Raw genomic sequence first — 22,454 nt, forward strand, 5'->3', positions numbered from 1 at the left:
CGCTATATCGTCCCAAAGAAATAGCTAATGCCTTTGCTTCCTTCTACAGAAACTTATATAAGGAACCAAATACATCAAATGATGGACAAAAACATAAAATAGATACATTTCTTACTAATTTAAATTTAACCACTCTGTCTGGAGAAGAAGCAGCGAGTATGGTTTCAAACATAACCGAGATTGAAATAAGAGAGGTGATCAACAAGCTGAAAAATAATAAATCTCCAGGGACAGACGGGCTCCCTGGAGAATTTTATAAATGTTTTACAGACATTCTACTACCAGTATTGACGAAGGTTTTTAATTACACGGCACGCTTAAAAACGGTGAACTACCTTCTTCGTGGTCTGAGGCCATTATTTCAGTCATCTATAAAGAAGGAAAAGATGCAACCCAGTGCGAAGGATATAGACCAATTAGCCTATTATGTACAGATTTAAAACTTCTGACTAGTATTTTAGCTAAAAGGATACAGAAACACATTAAAAAACTTATTCACCCGGATCAGACGGGGTTCATTCCTAACCGCCTGAGTGCTAATAACATAAGGAGAACTCTGAACGTTATAACACAGGCCAGCGGATATAAACAAGATTCCCTGCTGATCAGCTTTGATGGGCAAAAAGCATTTGATACAGTTAATTGGCAGTTTTTGTATAGCACACTGATATCTATGGGTTTTCACCCACAGTTTGTGGAATGGATAAAAGTAATATACACAAATCCTAAATCGCGAGTCAGGGTAAATGGTTGCTGTTCCGAGTTCTTCTACCTTGAGAGAGGAGTGCGTCAGGGGGATTGCCTAAGCCCCTTACTCTTTGCTATAAACATCGAACCCCTAGCAGCATCGATTAGACTGAATAACGAAATTAAGGGTATTGTAGATAAAAATAGGAGGGAGCACAAGATCTCACTTTTTGCAGATGACATTCTTGCATATATCAGTGATCCAGCCACATCTGTACCCTCACTTGTTGAAACGTTAGAGAAATATGGCAGACTCTCGGGCTACCAAATTAACCAATCTAAATCAGAAGCAATGTTATTAAATGGCCACCTACCCACTAATGTAAAGAGTAGATTTAAATTTCGAATGTCTAATCAGGGATTTAGATATTTGGAAATCTTTATAACCCCTCAATCATCACAGTTGTTTAAAGCAAATTATGGGAAATTATTGGATGAAATCAAGAAAGATTTAGCAAGATGGGAAATATTACCTCTTTCACTTATAGGGCGAATAGAAACCATTAGAATGAACGTTCTACCTAGATTACTTTTTCTTTTTCAATCATTACCTATACATGTCCCCATGCCCACGTTCACTACATTAAACAAATGGCTCTCAAAATTTATTTGGCAAAACAAACGTCCGAGAATTAAATTGAAATCTCTTATGTGCCCTAAAGAGCTTGGTGGGCTTAATATACCAAATTAAAAAAATTACTACTGGGCTGCACGACTTAGATCAATGGTCACCTGGTTTTGTCGGGATGAAGAGGCAATCTGGTACAAGATGGAACAAGGGGACTGTCAAAATATATTTCTTGATACTCTTCCATTTGTCAACCAAGACACATGGTCTAAAAATAAAATTAACAATGAATGGGTTCAGGCTACACTTACCACCTGGTCTAAAATTAAAAAGACACTGACTCTTCCCGGTTCACTATGTAGAGCTATTCGAATAAACCATAATACTGAGTTTCTCCCAGCACCCGGATTAAATAACTGGGCGGAAAAAGGGTTGATTCTGTTGGGTCAAATGTTTGAGAACGGAGGTCTATTGTCTTTCCAGCAGCTACAACATATGTATGACCTCCCAAACCAGGACTTGTTCAAATATTTACAATTGAGACACTATTTACATAAACATAAGGACTGGCAAACTTTACAAAAGCCACCTTCTGACATTGAGCAATTTTTCATATCAGTAACAAAAGGGACAATAACTGCTAAATATATCTCTCACTTTTACAAAATATTACAAAGAGAAGCTACTGAGGATACAAAAGTTATAAAGGAGAAATGGGAACTAGAAATGAATATAATAATTACGGATGAGGAATTGGAACAAATGTTTCAAGAGGGGCATAAAATATCAAGTAGTCCAATGCTGAGAGAATTTGAGTGGAAAATCAAAGTAAGGTTCTTTAGGACCCCTTTTATCATATCTAAGTTCAGTGGGACTTCAGACAAATGTTGGAGGGGCTGTGGTCTTGTGGGAGATCACACTCATATATTTTGGGATTGTCCAAAATTATTGAACTATTGGAAAGATATACAAGATGAAATTGATAAATGTTTGAGTATTAAGATTCCACTGGACCCATCCTTTATTATTCTGGGAATTTTTGAGAACAAAATTAGGACGAATTATCATTTTCATCTCTTGAAAATCCTGCTTGTACTTGCAAAAAAAATGATTACAGTCTCCTGGCTGAGACCGCATAACCTGACTCCGCCAGATGGATTTGCTCCGCATATCCATCTGGAAACCTTCCGTTGAAGTAGTTTTGGTAAGGGGCGAAAATACTGGTTAGCTGATTGGCCTATGTTGGTGATAGACGGGCCAAATTAACCAATCAGATCAACGAAGCATATGACGTACTAACAGAGCGTATCTTTTCCTCTGAGAAAAGCCTCCAGAGCAGTGTTTTGCTCTTCTTTCAGTGAAGAAATACTCTGTAATTCCGATAAAACTTGCTCGATAGCCACGCTGATGCTAGTTTCATCCGCTGAAGCCGACATGTTCTTTAGACTGAAGTGACGCGCTTCTCGTTGCGTCACACCTCAACCCGCCTCAAAGCCAACGCTGATTGGACGTTCGTTTGGTGAACTGCTCCCAAATTTTCTTTAACGGAAAGTATCCAGACTGATCTGCGAGTGAAACCTTGAAAGCTCGCGAGATCAGGATGGTCTCACGAGGCTAGAGACCGCAGCCCCCCACAATTTCTCAATGGAAAAACAAGGTGAAGGAAGTGTACTATATGGAACAAATTACAGCAAGATTGCAGATGAAAACGGATCTATTTATGGACCAGTGGTCCCCCATCCAAATGTATATTCCATGATACCTATGTACTGTGAAGCATATGCTGGCTATATATATCTATTTCCTTTTCTCTATGGACGATATAAAGGCTTTAGGGGAGTGATGGACATGTATTTTGTATGGGATGTATCCATGTATATTGTACCATCCAGGGTATCGCATTTGTGTGTTGTGAATTGCACTTTTTTGATTTCAATAAAAAACAAGTAAAAAAAATATATATATATTTTAACTCGTTAAACTGGGCAAAAATCAATCCCATGCGTTAACATTGACAGCCCTAATATATATATATGTATAGGTGTGTGTGTGTGTGTGTGTGTGTGTTAAGCCCTATTGCATAATGTTTTTGTTGTATATGTGCGTTGTCATATTTTGTCATCTATATTAAAACATTTGATTGTTTTTATTTTATTTTTTATTTTTTTAATTTACTATAAAATCTAAACAATCATGTTTTTACACACTGATATGAGTAATAGCTAAAATAATAAAGCCATCACACCCTTGTTGTCACAGACCGTGACATAAGGACCGACATTTTGTAGAAATATTCGTTCACCATATTTGTGGCAGTGAATCTTTTTACTTGTCCTGTTTTTGTCAATGGGCTGTATCCCTCATTTTAAAGCAAACAGGTTTCATGGAATCCCAACAAATTAGTTTTAAGTTAAGAAGATTAAAAATAGGTCAGAGTTAGTCCTATGTTTATCTTTCCTATCTTTTTTTTGCCAGCATGTCATGATCATGCAGTGGTAAAATGTGAAAGCCCATTGAAACGGTCAAAGTCCATAGAGAGCCATTAAGTGTGTGTGTGTGTGTGTGTGTGTGTGTATTTGTAGAGTTTAGCACAGCTGTAGTTTAACTATGGCTGCTTGTGGTTTGGCCTCAGAGGAGGTTTTGGGTTGAGGGGGGTTTAGAAGGAATTGCAGTGCAACAGTAAAACTGGCAGGTGGGGCAGGTGTCTTTGTGTGTGTGTGTGTGTGTGTGTGTGTGTGTGTGTGTGTGTGTGTGTGTGTGTGTGTGTGTGTGTGTGTGTGTGTGTGTTTATGTTTGGCTGCTTGAGAGTTATTTCGGCGTAGGATGTTTGAAACAGCTGAATGCTGATGACTGTGTAGAAGATTGTATGTAATACTTTGTTATAGCAGTTTAAGATTAATGATCTTTGGCAAGTCAATCTGTGCAGCGTTGAGAATATTTTAGTTCCCTGCCCCAGTAAACAGTCGGCTGAGACCCTTTAAACTTTTCTTTATACAAAGAGTCATGCTTTACACTATTAAGAAAACCAATATATCAGCCTGACTGATTAGTTGGCCAGTATTTGGCAATTTTATATTACTATTATTGCCTGACAAGTGTGCATGTCTGGGTGATATGTGGGATAAAACCCCATAGACTTAGAGTGAAGAAGGGACCAGATTGTCATAGACTTAACTTAGTTTGTCACTTTAGTTAGTAACTACACTACTGTTCGAAAGTATTGAGTTGGAAAGATTCTCGTCTTGTGTTCACCTAAGGCTTCATTAATTTGATCAAATAATAGTAAAGACAGTAATATTGTGAAATATTATTACAATGTATCTTTAATTCATTTTACAATAACTGTTTTCTATTTCTATGAATTCTATAAATTTGTCTTCAGTGCCACAGAACCCCCCCCCCCCCCCCCCCCCAGGATTCTTTGATGAATAGAGAGTTCAAAAGAACTACTTTTGTTTTAGTAGACTTGTTCTTAAGTCTATGAGTATTTAATGCAATTACATCAGAAGTAACTGTATTTAATTTACAGAAAAATTAAGAGTAATGCCTTGCTTTAAATAATAATAATAACATTTTAAAAAAAAAAAATTAATTACTTGGTAATGAGTTACACCCAACACAGGTGACATTATACACCTTTAAAAAAAATCAATCATGATCAATTTAATGCATACTTGCTGATTAAATGTATTACAGTTACATACAGTACCAGCCCACACATAAAAAGGATGAACTATTATTGTGGTGCTTTAAAATTGTTATATATATATATTATATATTATATTATATTATATATATAAACTACTGTGGCCACTGTGAACTATCGTTGTATGGAAAAGATATGTGAGAAGATTATATTAAATTTTTTATATCTTTGTTCCATGTAAAAATAACAGTTTATGGGTTTGGAACGACATGAGGGTGAGTTAAAAATGACACAATTTTCATTCTTGGGTAAATTGTTTCTTTAATTATAGTTTTGGTTGTGGATGCCATCTAGAAATGGTTATTTCTCCAGAATACAGATTTTACAGAATGAGAATATATAGATGAGGTGCAAACTTTTCTTGTGAGATGGACAAAACGGGCAAATGTATAGTTTTTTTTCTTTCTAAAAACTTTTCTAAGCAGTAGTAGATCATTTCCCCCAACCCCCCCCCCCTTTTTTTTTCTCATGACACTCAGCATTATGAATAACTCACTTAAGCACATCTTTTCTAAAGCAGATTCCTTAGGGTAAAATAAACTGTCATAAATCCTTGAAGGCGATGCCAAATAAAGCAGATTTCAAACTCCGTAATTTAGCTCTCAGCAATCATGTTGTTAGAAAACTGCTGGATCAGCTTTGTGAATTTGAGTAATAACCATGAGCTAACATATAAATTCAGCGAGAATGTGTCAGAGACAGACTGAATTGGTTGGTTAGAAGAAGATCCAGTGGTTGGTGTTTTGAGCCTACTTGGCTCTGGTAGATTGGTTTGGTTGAGTCGTACGGTCATACTTGTAAATTTATCAAGTGGCTGCCATCAGTCTGAGTGTTGGGTGATAGACATTTGGTTTGAATATACTGGGGTTTTGGTTAAATTACATAAGGAACTGAAATGTTATGAACATCTTTCATTGTTTCAGCACAAGTCTTCAGTAAAGCTGAATTTTGGTGAGCTGTGCCAACATCCACCAATCCCTTCCCTCCCACCCGATTTGATCGCCATGGTGATGGCACCCCGTGCTCTTGTAACCAAACATGTTATTCATTCCCAGGCCCTGGCCTTGGCCGTGGCCCGGTTCCCGGTTTTAGGAGAGCTTTCTCATGAGATGGGAGCACAAACAGGCACATGGAGATCCAAGCAATTTAATCACCATGACTATTAGGCCACAGTCTTAAAATGGTCTGGCTGTGAGAACAGACCACCCCACCCTACCAATGGTCTCGGTTTCTCTTTAGTCTATTTCAGTAAAGTTCTTTTGTTCACCTTTGTCTTTCTCCTCTCTTTAGGGTGAGGTATGTTCTCAAACATGTCTGCTGCAAGCATCTGACCCCTGAGTTTTGTCAGGACTGGGTGGTGGTTTAATTATGAACAGGCCCTGTTTATGTAAGCTTAATTAACTATGTTTAATTAGGTTGGAGTTTTAATCAAATTCCAGAACATTGTTAAAGGGGAGCATACATAAATTCAACACTTTGTTTAAAGCTTTCATGTAAGAATAGGGCTCATTGTTATGTCTCTGCTTAGAAAGCGTAGTTGTTTTTTAAATGGTTCATTTTTTTGTTTCTTTTGTCCAGCCATACAAGTACAACTGCTATATATTTGAATGAAGAAAGCTCAGATTGCCCAAACAAAATCATGTATTTTAATAGCATTTCCAATCACAAATAAAATGTATACATTGCAGTTCAAAAGTTTGGGGCGGTGACTTTTTTTAAAAATGTATATATATATTTATAAATGTTTTTGTCCCTTATGCTCACCAAGGCTGCATTTACTTGGTAAAAATAGTAATATTGTGAGATATTACAATTTTAAAAATAAATGTTTCAATATATTTTGAAATGTTATATATTCCTGTGATGGCAATGCTGAATTTTCAGTATCATTATTCACTTATTTAAAATAGAAATGATAAATGTCTTTTACTGTTACTTTTGGTCCATTTAATGTGTCCTTGTATTTAAAAAAAAGTAAAGCATTAATTACTTTTCATTTCTTATAATTTTTCCTCTTCAATTTTCCACTTATAATTCCAACCTATAATGAGCAACGGAAACAATCTCATGGCTTTGAATAGAAAATAGGACATTAGGTCTTTCTCTCTTTTCACATTCCTCTATACTGGACAGTATGCCAGATGGTCCTGTCTGCTATTATCTTTAGGTGGTGTGTGTGTGTGTGTGTGTGTGTGTGTGTGTGTGTGTGTGTGTGTGTGTGTGTGTGTGTGTGTGTGTGTGTGTGTGTGTGTGTGTGTGTGTGTGTGTGTGTGTGTGTGTGTGTGTGTGTGTGTGTGTGTGTGTGTGTGTGTGTGTGTGTGTGTGTGTGTGTGTGTGTGTGTGTGTGTGTGTGTGTGTGTGTGTGTGTGTGTGTGTGTGTGTGTGTGTGTGTGTGTGTGTGTGTGTGTGTGTGTGTGTAGAAAGGGGACACAGACACATGGATATCCAGCCACATGTAATTTGTCTTGATCAAAGGTGCAGCTAATGCAAAAATCTGAGATCCTAGCCAAAATCACTTTTCTAATTTTCTTGCACTATAAAGAACATTTAGTATGACTCAACCATGTCGCAAATGATCGTTTTATTCCTGCAGGACCTGTTAGGCTATAACTGGTACAAATAAATGAGACCAAGATCTCATTTGTGTGGCGGGGGGCAAGTTCAACCACAAAGTACCTTGACTGTGTGTCACACCCCGTGAACAAATACTAGTGTAATTACTAGTTTTGTTGACCAGTATTGACCTGATTTCTCTCTTTTTCCTTCCAGTCAAGTGCGTCTCGGAGACAGCAGCGCATGATAAAGAACAGAGAGTCTGCCTCTCTCTCCCGGAAGAAGAAAAAAGAGTATTTGCTGACGCTGGAGGCCCGTCTGAAGGTGGCGCTTTCTGAGAACGAGAAGCTGAAGAATGAAAACGGCACATTGAAAAGACAAGTGGAAGGCCTGATGAGTGAGGTGGGTGTCCATGCTTTCTACACTAGCATTCCAACAGTTTAGTTTGTTAAGATTTTTAAAATGCTTTTGAAAGAAGTCTCTTATGCTCACCAAGGCTACATTCATTTGATCAATACAGTAAAATGCAGTTAACACTGTAATATTGTAAAACAATATTACAATTTAAAATAACTGCTTTATGTGGGCTATATATTTTCAAATATAATTTATTCCTATGAAGGCAAAGCTTAATTTTCAGCATCTTATTCCAGTCTTTAGTGTCACATGATCTCTCAGAAACCATTCTAAAATGCTGTCTTGGTGCTCAAGAAACATTTCTTATAAGAGTTGAAAATCATTGTCCTGCTTAATGTTTTTGTGGAAATCATAATACATTTTTTTTCAGAATGCGTTGATGAAATAGTAATCTCTTGTAACATTATAAATATCTTTGCTGACTTGTTTGATCAAATGAATGCATCCTTGCTGAATGAAAGTATCAATGTATTTAAAAATAATAATAAATAAAAATAATGACCCAAAACGTTTAAACAGTAGTTTACCTTGATCTAATTGGAGGCTGTAATTGCATGGAAGATCTTTGATTATTAGCAGACCAACTCAAAGTAATACTGTTGATGTGTTTTTTTGTGTTTAATGGAGCTTTTAGGGTTGATTTTTGTCTACTATATGAAGAATTGAAATTGAAATGGGGTGTGCTGTTGCTCTAAATTATGTTAGTGTCTCTTCTCACGAGTGAAGAAGAGACACTAAAAGGGGCATGTCTAGTGTAAAATCATGAACCTGAATCTCCATTTCTTCCACTCCAGAAAGGACATTTTTTCTTATACATGATATTTTTATTTCTTATGCATGTGCTGTGATTATGTTATGATTATTTTAATTCCTTTTCTGTAAAGCACTTTGAATTACCATTGTGTATGAAATGTGCTATATAAATAAACTTGCTTTGCATTGCCTTGCCTAATACCTTATCATTATTCATCTCTTAAGAACTCTGTGCTAAAAGCAACAGCTCCAAAACGGAGGGCTGTGTGTCTTATGGCAGTTCTGGTCTTCTTGGTCTTCAACTTGGGTCCAATGAGGTAAATAATTTAAATTAATCATACCATTTCAGTATTTTAATTTGTTACAGATTGCACTTTCAGATTGGTAAATGAATAAATCTGTGTCACATGAAATTTGGAGATGGAAGTACTTGGTGGCATAAGGAAAATTTGGTGGTCCCATGGAAAGATTCCCATATGTAACTCTTCTGAAGGAACCAGTAGGAATGTGTTATATAAAGGTTTTTAATATCCTGACTTGTTTTATTTCCTTTTGTGTCCCACCAAGTCTGCTTGGAGGATACAGAGGGTCTACGTTTCCTGCTGCCCCTGCGTTCAATGGCAGACACCTGCTGGGCTTTTCCCCTGAGTCAGAGAGAATCCTCGATTCAGACAGGCCTCAGACTGATACATTTAACCCTGTGAACAGGTAATACTATTCTGTAGTCTTCTACAGTTGCATGAACACCTAGTCATGCTCAGTCCTCTGTGTGGGACTGGAAACACCAGATACCCTTTCCTGCCAAAGCTTGCAATTTTTGTTTTACAAAACACGTCAGCACAGGTGTTGAGTGACTCTGACCAAATGCCTGCATAAGAGAACAAGGCTCTGTTTTCACATCTGCCCCCCACACACATTTTCATACTGAAACTGGTCAGCTAGCTAAGTTTGTTATTTTATCTACCCAGGATGATGTTTTGAAAGGCAATACTGGCTTCTCATGTCCAAATAAATTGCTTCAAAAACATACACATAGAAGACTTCAAATACCCCCACATGAAAAGACAGATATTTGAAGACATGATTACTTTGAAAACCTGTCTCTATGTTTTCCCAAATACATTCATCAAGCAGGTCTAGTGAATTTTGAGTTACTTCACTCCCAGGGGTCATGTTTCAAACTTCCTGGGGCCAGAGTTAGACAAAATCACCAGCTTTAGTAAGACTGAGTTTTTTTTTTTTTGGCCCAAACAGTTGGTGTTCCACAAGGCTAAATTTTAGGTCAGTTTTTATTTCACTGCCTCTTTATTTACTCTCTGGCTTTTCCATTTCTGCTGTTTTTTCCACTAACAGCCATTCCTACTCTTGACTAAAGTTTTCTTATCCAGTTCAAACTGTGTAATAGGTTCTTTGAAAGGCATTGTAGGGTTGGATTGTTTGAGCTGGTTAGTTTTTTGGCTATCCGGGGAGCAAAGCAGGAAATTAAATTATGTAATTTAGCACTGGAGAAAGGATATAGATCCAGATCCAGATGTTGAGATCCAGAGGATATTGAGATCCAGATGTTGTTTTTCTATAGGGAGTTAATTTACCCTGCAAGAATTCAGAAATCTCTTTTGAAATCTCCAGTTTATAGAATATTTTCACAGATCTCGTAGCTCTTGCTCCTGTATTTGACATTTCTAAAGGGTTTATCCTCAACTTTCTGCCTGCTTCCCAGTCTGAGTTAGGATCTGCCCAGAGATTGTGTTTCTAATAGTCCAGGGTTTGTCCTATGTAAAGCATTTTTTATTGTTGAGTGCTAAATATATTAAGAAGTTTAGTCTGCTGTCTTAATTTCTTTCTTTTCTTTAAATTTAAGCCCACAGTAATCCAGACTTTCCACTCACTATTTCTACTGTGGGATGAGCTTCTCTATGTCAGCAAAGATTGCTTCCCAGAGCTTCACCGTCACTCATCCCCAACCCGAAGTGTGTGACATGTTGTTTCAGAGGCCACGTTTTCCTGGTTTTCTGGAGCTATTGTGTTAAGCTGTAAATGTCTACACAAGTTTCTTGCAGGGAGATGGTTTAGGATTTTGTTGTTCATGATGTCTTGGATTTATTTTAAGTACAGGTTCACTGTACCTGTGCTAAACATGAACTTGGCATTAGTTGTTGGCAGTGTTCATTTATAGCTTTTAGAGATGCTCTCTTTTCCCAAAGACAAGATAAGAAAGAACCATCTTGGCTTGCACACTTGCACATGGTATTCTTTCAGATGTTAAGCCAGTACCAAGAGATGATTAAAACAAGAGCCTTATAAAATTCCGTACATTGTTTTGGAATTAAAACGTCCTTATAAAGACTCTAAACCCCCTTCTCCATTCTTTCCTTGTTACACTTTCCTGTCTTTAATGTTATTTTTTTCTCTCTTTCTCATAGGTTGGAGGATGTGCTATCAGAGCAGAAGGCTCTGATGGTGGTCAAGGATCCTCTATATTTCAGAACTCCACCACCCTGCCAGCCACCCGTCAACAGGACCAAGTGCATAAAGTCAGTACTGAGCTTGTTTAACATCAATGTTGACATTACCCCACCCCCTTTCACATTCAAATGTTGTTTTATGATACATTTAATAGTGTTAGTAGTATCTGGCAGTTCTGGGACAAGCCAGTTCTCTTAAAGTTTTGAGTACTACAGAGCATCTAGTCCGCAGTGCCCTAAATTTGCCTATCTGATCTGAACCGAGAAGCACTTTTTATTACAATAGCCCAAAACAATAGCTCTGTCTGGTACATAACCTTCTGAGCTCTGTTGTTATGACAGTAAAAGATAATTGTAGCAATCTTTCTATCGGTGCTCCAACACTTGTTAGACCAGCTTTTTAAAAATGGATAGTTACAGTCCTTTATTTTATAATGGATTCAAATATGGCTTAACCTCATAATCCTCTATAAACGCACTTATTACATCAGTTTTATATATAGTAATCATTTTACAAAAAACAAAACAAAACATGGTTTACAGTGGTTTTATGGCCCCAATATACTTGATTGAAGAGAAATCCAAGAACAAACTGGTGTGACGTCTTTTTTAACAAAATCAGGCCAAAATAAAGTTTGTTGTTCGTTGGGAGTTTGAATCAGCTTGCCACTGGCTGGTAAACACCTTCGAACTACCATTTGTCTGTGGCGAGTACGTAATAGGTAGGTGTGACTCTGAGGCTCCGCCTTTGATGTTCTCCGGTTCATTTCTTCTGTTTATTCCGTCGAGTTCAGACGCCTACAAGTAAAAACATGAATACACTGGAGAGCCGCTTTATAGTAGAAATTGAAGTTTTAATTCTAATCGAAAGAGACACAGAAACTTTTTTTATGTTTAATACTGAAAAGCTGCTTGCTTTTAAACAATCTATTGTATAAATTGGTTTATAAATAAATGTGACATGACTTTACTGGAGTGCCGCATTGCAGAGCTCGTACAAACATATCCACTAAATTATCGCTATGAACAGATCCTCCTTAACTATTGTTTTCTCACCACTGTCATTTTTGTTGTGCGTTTTAGTTATTAAAAGGAAAGATATTCAAAGAACATATTCATCTAAACGCTGCTCTCAGCAGTGTGCCTAACAGTATACTGCTGGCCATGCATTTCAAACTTCTTTTTATCCCTAAGCGAAGAAAAAAAGAACTTTGCTGTGAGTATATCGGGGTATTTAGAACAGCTAATGTTAAACTTATAGCTTTAATAAGCACCTCAGAGTAAAAAATTTTTATTCTTCTCTGTATACACCTTTCTTATATCATTTAGCTTGGTTGCCATTTCAAATCCGATGTCCAGCCATTCATCAAAAATTCATAAGTCCACAAAGCTTGTTGACCATATGTTTTTTATGCTAAACCACTCTTTGAATGACATAATTTTTCATTTTACTGCCTGATATCTTATCAAATTGAGAGGATGTTTCTGCTCTGCATAACTATAGGATAGCGCATGAGCTGAGAGGCTGGGTACATCGTCATGAGGTTGAGCGGACCAAAACCCGCCGCTTGAGCAACACTCAACACAGAGGCAGAACCATCCCGGTATGAACTTACAACACTTTTCCTCTTTTAAGCCTCCAATTGTCTTTCTAAATTTATGTTATTCTTTATTTTTTGCTTTCTTTCTGACATTGTTAAAAATCTGTCCTAAAGATTGGATTTGAAATCCAAATCAGATTTGTGTGAACAAAGCCAGAGAGAGACACCTAAGGGCCTTGACATTGTCCAGTTGTAGTCATTGAAGAGTCTTTTTTCTTTCTCTTTGACCTTCAGCATGACATCTGTATTGGTACGACTCAAGTGCAGACTCTTTGTTGCATACCTCCAACCCAGATACAGGCAGCTGAGAACCACCAGGATATAACACTGTTTATTTTCTTTAAATAGATCTTTCTAAATGTTTACATTAGGGATGAGACCCCTTTCTTTGCTCTCTCTCTCCTCTCACACTGCTTGTCTCCCACTTTTAGTATAATCCAGTAGTCTTGGGAAAGTAAACACCCCCCTACCACAATCTGACTTCTCTCTGACTAATTTCCTTTTTTTCCTTTACAGTCTCTGCCACACTAAGTCTGATTCGCTTCAAAACCACTGTCTGTATCTTTACTTGATTTGAATGCGTGTAAAAACCCTCGCTGCTCTGTTTAAGCTTTAAAATCCATATATGCAGTTAACAGTTTCCACAATTCATATAATAAATTAATGTTAATATTTCACTACTATTAAAGTAGTGTCTGATGTCTTTTGTAACACTCTAAATTAATCAAAAGTAACAGTAAAGACATTTAATGTGTCCTTGCTGAATAAAAGTATTAATTTTTCAACAACAAAAATTACAACAACTTACTAATCCCAAACTTTTGAATGGTAGTGTTTACCATTCAAAACTCTACATTACTATTTAATACACAGAAGCAGCATAAATGTATTAACACTGAAATCAAAATGGTGGGAAAATATGAATCGGTTATACAACCTTATTTACTGCTTGTCTGTTGTGCAGGGGACAAAATATGGCAAAAAATTATGGCTACCAACTTGAAATTGTCAAAGAATTGTCTTGAAATGCATACACGCATTTTACATTTACTTTATTTGATAGTCATACAACATATTGACTCCTGAAATGGTTATACCACAGCCACAAATCAATGATAAAAGATCAGAGATTAGCCACAGGATTGTGTAGCCTAAAGGTTTGAAGAACTTGGCTGGAAGCTAAAAAGAATACAGTCCATTATTTTTGAACCAATAACCTGTGGCATAACATCGCATAAATGTTCAAGAAACATATTTTACCATCTTTGGTAGCAGAATGTCTACTCAAATCTGTATTGAAATAATTTAACATGAATAGTCCTGTGGCAAAAAAGCTTCTCAATTCTAGTTCCAGAAACCTTCCCTTGAGCCTCATTTTGGCTTAATGTGAAGCTGTATGCTTTATACACCGTACAGGCAGAATTAATCAGACTGTACTTGTTTGCTTTAGTTCCTTATCATTTATTTTATCAGATAACTAATAGTGAGAGCAGTTGGATGGACAGCTTGTTATGATTTAGAGAAGCATAGTGTGCAGCAGGTTGATTGTTTGAAAGGCTGTCCTGTGTTCGAAGGGTCTGCCTTATGTGTGGAAACTGCCCTGACAGACACAAACACACACATATATTCACTGATAACCATTTTCCACTAATAGGTTCCCATCGGCCAATCTGAAGTCATTCCATGCGTTTCCATTACATTAAAGGCCTTCTGGCCCAGAAAAACTGGTGGTCTTAAACAGGAACCGCTAACGCCAGATAAATAATGTCCTCACCACAAACATCTAGTTCGCTCCCATTATAATCACAAAGCTGTGTACTCCGGTACCGCCAGTTGCAGCAATATTTGCTTTCCGTCACCAGGACTGAGGCACTAAGTAAATACTGCCATGCAGAGCGCTGAGAGGTTAGGTGATTGGAGATGGATGGGTATACTGACAGATGGCTATTTCCCAGACTCTGTGTACTGTCGACACAGCACAGAACTAAACAAAGTGTGAGAGAGATGCACTTTATCAGCCTAACACTCGATGACAGGAGCTTAAGCATAGAGATGTTAAAGCACGTACAGTGTGACACACATGGGAATGTGCTTGTGCTCGTATTCATTTTGTATAATTTGGTAACAGAAAGTGACATTTTTCTTTTCTTTGTCCGACAGAAAGCAGCAGATAAACGGGCTGAGGTACCACAGATAATGACACAGATCCAGTACACGGATTCCTCTGAAAAGTAAGTTTCACTAAATGTGTGAGGAAGTTCAGCATATTTGTCATCATGGTCTGTGTATGAGAGTCAGTTATCAGTTCTCGATTCTGCAGTGTTGCACCTATGCTATACAGCCTTTTTAATGGGGTATTTGCTTATGTGAGCAAAACGGTAAAAAACAGTCCCTTTATTTGTAATGTAAACTTTGTACAAATGTTGTAATGTTTAGTAATGTGTGTTCTGAGAAATGGTCTGAGGACAATTTGAATTTATGTATTACAAGACACTGAAGTTTGACGCCCAATTCGCCATCTGCCAAAGTCGGTGGTAGATTTGGCAAAAAATTGGAGCGTGTAGAGGTGCGGAATTCTGGAATATTTAAGATATTTTTTTTAAAGCTGTCATCAAATTCAGTATTAATGCTCGAGGGAAATTGTTCAAACAATGCCATATATAATAATTTTTTTAAAATCTTTTTGTGCACGATCATCCGTACATGTTATTCCAAGAAAACATCATTTGTTTGTAATCTTTCATGAAGTTATAATGCCTCTGTAATAACAACAGCCAAATTGCTATATAAGCATCGTTTTAGGCTGTTCTTGCAGGCCATTCAGCCTTTAATATATATTTTTTTCTAGATGTTAACCCTGTAATTACGAGATGCTCTCAGTCTCAAGGGTGAAATTGACCCTCAGCTGTCATGTTCCAATCACAAAGCCACCTCACAAGTGGGTGCCGGTGTGGTTTCTCCCAAGGTTTTTTTCTCCATTCTGTCACCTGATGGAGTTTTGGTTCCTTGCCACTGTTGCCTTGGCTTTTGGCTTGCTTAGTTGGGGACATTTAACATTTAATATTCAATAATATTATTGATCTGCCTTACTTAAGGTGGACGTTGACGCAATTTCTTTTAGAAACAAACTTTGTTATATTGTTTTCATGTTATCACTGTGAAGCGCTTTGATACAATCTGTATTGTAAAAAGCGCTATATAAATAAAGGTGACTTGACTTGACTTTTAAGAGGGGAGTAGACCTTCTCTGCAAACTCCATTTTGGAACTCTTCTCTTTAATATTTTTACACCTTAAAGAGGTATCTGCTTACATACCTCTATTTTTGTTTGTTTTTTTATTTCGTGTTTTTGGGTGGCTCACTTGCTCTCCCTCAGGGTAAATCATATTTTTGACTGCTATAGTTTGGCTGACCTCAGCAGTACATTGGGCAAAAAATCAGCATGGCTGACATTCCATTGCATCAGAGGGACAGGGGAAAGGCCACATTCACACAGGAAAGAGTTTTATCAAGAGATTTGTGAGAATTAGATTAGATAATTAGTATTTTTATTATAACATATGCAAAGTAAACCAGATACAGCTGGAAATTTTTGATATGAAATAATCAGTAGATATATATATAATTCCCTCTTCAGTACAAATCAAAGGCTTTACCTGCAGTAAACATCATAACTGGCACATGCTGTTCTAATCCGTGATAAAATGTAAATCAGTGTTTGAAGTGTTTGTATCCTTTATGTAGGGTTCCCAGCAGCGAGCTGCAGGTGTATTACGCCCCTCGCCGCACCTACAATGACTTCTTTGATGAACTCAACAGAAGAGGGGACACATTCTACGTGATCTCTTTCCGCCGGGTAAGTTGACCACCCCATCTATCTGCCTATCTGTCTTTTCATCTATCTGGTTTCTATCGGCCTGTGGCCACACATGAACATGGTTCATTGATTTTAGAGCCCACACAGCATCATAAAGGGACACTTGAGATGGTTCCACCACAATAGAGCACATGGCCTGTCAGAGAATCTTCTAGCATGTGTTAAATCTTGGGAGGTCTTTATAAACTCCTGTTTTTTCAATTTGTAAACTATCGTTCTTGTTTGAAATAAAACACACAGTCGGTTTTGTATTGCCACCTTGACCGCATGTCTCTGTCATTTTTAAAGATATACAAGGCAGTAAGCTAATCTGTAAGTTTTTTTTTTAATGTAAATTAGATTTTATCACACTAATTATACTGTACAAAAGTTTTTGGTCAATAAGATTTAAAGAAATGAATACTTTTATTCAGCAAGGATGCATTAAATTGCTCAAAAGAGACAGCAAGGACATTTATAATGTTACCAAAGATTTCTATTTCAAATAAACTTTCTATTCATCAAAGTATCCTGAAAAATGATTTGATGCCAGATGACCTGCGCCACAGAACAATTACTCAAATACCCCCCCCCCCCATAATGTCACTTGCTAAAAGTGAGCTGTGATTTTGCTGTATTAGTGCACATTTATAGATTGTATTTTTTATTTTAGCTAACAAATGTTTTTTTTGCAGCTACTTTCAGCTTTGTAAAAGGGGAAAAACTGAATCGACTAAGAGTTATTCAAATGAGTCAGGCCTAATTTTTTGTACACATGTATATGATCTCAAGCTGGGCGTAATTTATTTGGAGTCAGACTGCGTTTGTTGTAATCTTGTAAAATTTTTGTTTCAGTTTAATTGCATGTCATCTTTCATCAGTTCGTTCTTTATTCCTTGTAAGTTTAGTTACTAAGTTTTTATTCCTTAACTATGTTTGAAGTTGTTTTTTCCCATACACTCAGTACCTGCTTTTGATTATTCACTCAGAAGATTTGAATAATGTTGCCCGACATATTTGAAAAAAGTCATCTTAAATCTCTTTTATTTCGAAGGAAACAACACACCCAAATTGAGACAAACTACAATGTCTCAAAGCAAAATTAGTGTTATCATATATTTCACCAATTTGCAGAGAATATGACAGTAGATGGTTCTCACTCACCAGTTCATCCTGGTGATTTATTTTTCTTAATGGCAAACAGCTCTTCCCTTCTCTTTTTTGTGAAACCAAACAAAGAAATGACTCATAATGTCAATGACTCATAATTAGAAAATAAATATGTTTTTGTGGACGCTACATCTTGTTCTGCCAGATTTTTTTTAAACGACTTGATTTAAAGACTTTAAAATCAAAGTTGTCTTTTTTTGTGTTTGTGTAATATCAGCCCCATCTAGGTGAGTTGAGCCAGAAGATGTTTGACTGGTTTAGTCATAGTCAGTCACTGCCTTGTTTTCTGTGTTTCGTTATGTCTCTAGGTTTGTTCACTCTTTTGGGAAGTCATACTTTAATAATATTGACTCAGCTCCTCCAAAACATCCTCAGATTGTGACCTCCATTTATGAACGTAAAAAGGTCAAAAATCCGTTAGATTTGCAATTCTGTCTGTCTACGATTCTAATGTGTGACCTTATGTAATAGTAAACAGATAATCAGTGAAATATGGAGATTTTAAAGGGGTTTGTCCATAATTATTTTTCTTTTAAAGACAAGAAATGTTTTTGTAGAAAACCTCAAGAGGGTTATTTATGGTTTTTCACAAAACAAATATTATGAAGAGGAAATATGGATGGTTCATCCAAAATGAAAATAGTCACCTACCTGATTTAAAAGAAAAAGAAAAATAGTAATGAGTCCGAAACCATGAGTGAGTAAATTAAACCTTTCCAACTATTTTGGGTGAACTAGTCTTTAGTTGAGTTTGACCACCTGAACTACTGCTAAACAACACTGGTGTCCTTTGACTTGTTAGATCAGCCCTCTTCTGATTTGTTTTCAAGAATGTGTAGCTTAGAGAGGAGAGGCAATCAGTTCAAATAAAGGATGAAAGTGGTTGTTAATTGTTTCAGTAAGAAATGAAAACTTTTTTTTTTCTCATAAACTTTAGTAGTTTTTGTTTGTTTATTTTGTTTCCTAGGTTTCTGGTCATGTGTCTCCTGAGAATTTGCATGTCCTATTTAGGTTTGCTTTTGTGCAGTGAGCCCAGCATCCTTGTCTGGACTGTGTTTGCAACTTAATAGTGCTAATTTGTTGCCATTGTTCCATTGAATCAAGCTGTCTGATCTCCCAGAGTTGCACTACAAACGGTCAAACTGTGCTAGGGATGTTTCTTGTTAATTGTTATCCTCATTGTAAGCCGATCATAATATCCTCAGTTTGCTGCTCCCTCTGAGACAGTCACACTTCAGAGTTGATGAGAAGTTTGTCTATGTGATGAGATGGTTAGTAACTGGCCCTTTCAATCTTTATTTCTCTCGTCCACCTTCCCTCTCATTGGCACTAGTCATGAAGGCAATTGAATTGGAGGATTGCACCCACAGGTTTCAGGTCACCTGCTGGAGTACACAAAGAGGGAACGCGGCAACTTCTGTGCTCTTCCTAAAAGACCTCATTGTCATAATCTAGTCTAGGGAACCACATTGGCCTGGGGAAGAGGGAAAAGAGCCAGAATGATGTAACACAAATGTAATAATCTTTGAGAAATATTATGATGTGTTTTGTCTCTTTTTATTCAGAACCAGAATTGAACATTTAAATGGATATTTCACCCAAAAGTGAAAAAATTGTCTTCATTTACTTTACATTTCTTTCATTTAAAAGGCAATTACATTTGGAATCCATTGAAGAAAAAAAGTAATTTGGAATGAGATGAAGATGAATAATTAATGACAGGATTTTTATTTTTGGGTGAGCTATTTGTCTCATTGTGAATTCAGGTTTCTGCACATCTTTACTACAGTGACAACAGATGGTATTAAACGCTAACACATTTACTGAAGTCTACATGACACAAGACGTCACACATCCATGACCCGTTTCCCATCCATCACACAGACATGAGTGTTATTACATTCTCCGGGTCCATGGCTTTCCTGTCCATATGGTTTCTGTCTTCAACAGGTGTGTGTCCTGACAGGTTCATGTCTCCGAATGTTACAGTTGAGTTGGACTAAATGTACATACATTTTTGACCCGATTATAGAATTGTTATATGACACTCTCTAGCGCTTCAAGTTTGAACTAGCTTGCACTGAAATAAACTGGTTTTAGCAAATGTTGTTTGCATATACATTACCGTTTGGGTCAGTATGCTTTTCTTTTCTCTGCTGTAATGTAATGACTGCTGAAAATTCAGCTTTTATTAATTATATTGAAGAGTAGTAATGTTTCACAAAATTACTTTTTTTTTCTTTTTTTACTTTTTGATCAAATAAATGCAGCCTTGAGCATAGCAAAACATTTACTCTCCAATCTTACCGACCCCAAACTTTTGAACGCTAGTGTATACTGCTATACACAAGTGATCTTGTGTGATCTGGATATCAAGGCCTTCATCCTCAGGTTGTTTCACCCTTACTGTTCAACACAATCAGACTTTTCCTGCAACCAGATTGATGCTTCAAATGTCTTCAACAGTGACCAGTGTAATTTATGTTCTCACCAAAGTAATAAACTCTCCTTATTCATGTTTTTATGGCTGTTCTTCTTTTGTTTATAGGATCACCTCCTTCTTCCTGCCAACAATCACAACAAAGGCAGCCGCCCCAAGATGTCTTTGGTCCTGCCAGCTATGAATTACAATGGTAAGAGAAAAGAATCCTTGTGGTCCTTGTCTCACTGCTTTGTAGCACAAAGAACATTTGACTTGACATTTGATTTGACTTCTGGGATTGATTTATGTTGTGTGTGTGTTGCGTGTGTGTGAATTGTGTATATTAAAAATATGTAAAATGTATTTTGCTATAATATATTTATATATATATATAAAATGTTATTTACAATGTAATTTTTTTAATAACATTGTAAATAACATTTTATATATTTATATATATATATATATATATATATATATATATATATATATATATTATAGTATGTAGCATTATTATATTTTTGTATTACCGGGATATGAATATTTTATACATGCATACACATGATGTATATTTACAAATGCATAATACAGCTACAGGTTTTATTTTACTATGCAAAAAAAATGCATAGAGAAACAAAAAGCTCAGGAAAAAGCATATTTTGATGATAACATAATCAAGTTATTAATATTTAGTTGGTTCTCTCTTGTTTTTGCATGCGTTCATAATTTTCTTTGTATGACAACCTTGCCAAAAATGATGTCCACACAATTTGGCATGTTTCATTGCGTTATCACAAATAAAACAATTAAATCCGAGCACAACTGCGCAATATACTCTCAAAATCTTTAACAATTTTTAAAATACTATTTGAATAAGGGGGAAGTCCTTTCCTAGACATTCCCTACCGAATTTCTCTCCTTTGATTCCTTGGCTATGGTTTCAGTATTAGATTCAATTATTCCCATACTGGGACTCTCTGGAAGGGTCACTCAGGGAAATGTCCGAGGGTGGACAGGCTTTTGTGAAAGACAAGAGTTTAAGCCTTTTAGAAAGAGAATAATGATAGAAGTATAGTCATTCCTATTATGATTGTGTTAATACCTCATGTCAGAGTCCTTGGCAAACCATGTGTACACATCAGGACTAATGCCCCTACTTTTTAGTAGTTATCTCATAGTTCCTTGTTTGTGTCTCTCTTCTAGTGTATGCAATCATGAGACACACTTTAACTAGTCGCAGACATTAGGATGGATTTCAAACCTGTTTTTAAATCTGTTTGAAATCTTTCCGACTAGTCGTCAGGTGTGCACACTGTCCCAACGAGCTAGCCACAGCTGATAAAATTGTGAGAAAGAAATGCACTGAAAAGCAGAGTTTAAAACAATCTCTCCAAAAATGTGGGCATTTGATCCAAGTTGTTAATGAAAAGAAGAATAAACATTCCTGTTGCTATGTGCGTGAGTTTGTGTGAGAATGTGATGTCTCGGAAGAGCATGATGTTGTAATTGATGACGCACATAGTCTTCGGTTAGTGAGGCTCAGCAGAAAACAAGAAACCTGCCGTATCTTAAAGATCATAGCCTTGAATTTTTTATGTAACCCGAATCTAAGTATTCCCTCTTGAGAAGACAGTTGAGCATTGTGTACTCTGAGTCAGTTTTTTCTGGCTCCATCCTGTTTCGATTTAGAAATGCATGTTCAAAGTTGGCTTTCACATGGTTTTATTACAGGAACAACTTTTGGACAACTCGGAACAGAAGTTTAGTTTAGTTAAGTTTAGAAATTGCCCCCAGCTGATTCCGTTCTGTTCTACATGCTCAAGATTGTGTTTCGGTCGGGGTGTTTTCCACAACGGGGATGGAGGAAAAATCTTTCTGTTTTCAAGGTTGTTGATTTCTGTCTTGAAAACAACATAAAAAAAATTCTCCGTCAATTTTGATAATTTCATGTTTGGTTTTGAACATGACTGTTGACTGTTGTTACAGTGCCTGGCAGAGTCAGTACATATATTTATCTGTTCTCTTTCACTCTCTTCCCTGTGGGGAAGTGAGTAAGCATTATAATCGTTTGTGAATGTTGAAGATGATGACCATAATATTCCCCTTTCTTTGTTTGTTTTCGAAGAAGTCATATCAGACAGTGTTCACCCTAAAATGAAAATTGTGCAATTTACTCACCTTCTTGTTGTTTCAAAT

At 36.6% G+C, this 22,454-nt stretch overlaps 1 protein-coding gene across 1 annotated transcript in view; it reads left to right on the forward strand.

Moving 5' to 3' along the window:
• atf6 (activating transcription factor 6) overlaps positions 1 to 22,454 on the forward strand; it is a 45,613-nt gene that overhangs the window by 19,492 nt on the left and 3,667 nt on the right. Inside the window, exons 8-15 of the mRNA XM_056269545.1 lie at positions 7,791 to 7,976; positions 8,970 to 9,061; positions 9,312 to 9,452; positions 11,168 to 11,278; positions 12,714 to 12,813; positions 14,971 to 15,041; positions 16,555 to 16,666; positions 20,385 to 20,469. Coding sequence (XP_056125520.1) covers positions 7,791 to 7,976; positions 8,970 to 9,061; positions 9,312 to 9,452; positions 11,168 to 11,278; positions 12,714 to 12,813; positions 14,971 to 15,041; positions 16,555 to 16,666; positions 20,385 to 20,469 — 898 coding nt within the window. The remainder of the gene's footprint in view (positions 1 to 7,790; positions 7,977 to 8,969; positions 9,062 to 9,311; positions 9,453 to 11,167; positions 11,279 to 12,713; positions 12,814 to 14,970; positions 15,042 to 16,554; positions 16,667 to 20,384; positions 20,470 to 22,454) is intronic.

This window comes from Rhinichthys klamathensis, unplaced genomic scaffold, assembly GCF_029890125.1.
Source record: "Rhinichthys klamathensis goyatoka isolate OS25496 unplaced genomic scaffold, OSU_Roscu_1.1 h1tg000281l_1, whole genome shotgun sequence".
NCBI classification, from domain to species: Eukaryota; Metazoa; Chordata; class Actinopteri; order Cypriniformes; family Leuciscidae; genus Rhinichthys; species Rhinichthys klamathensis.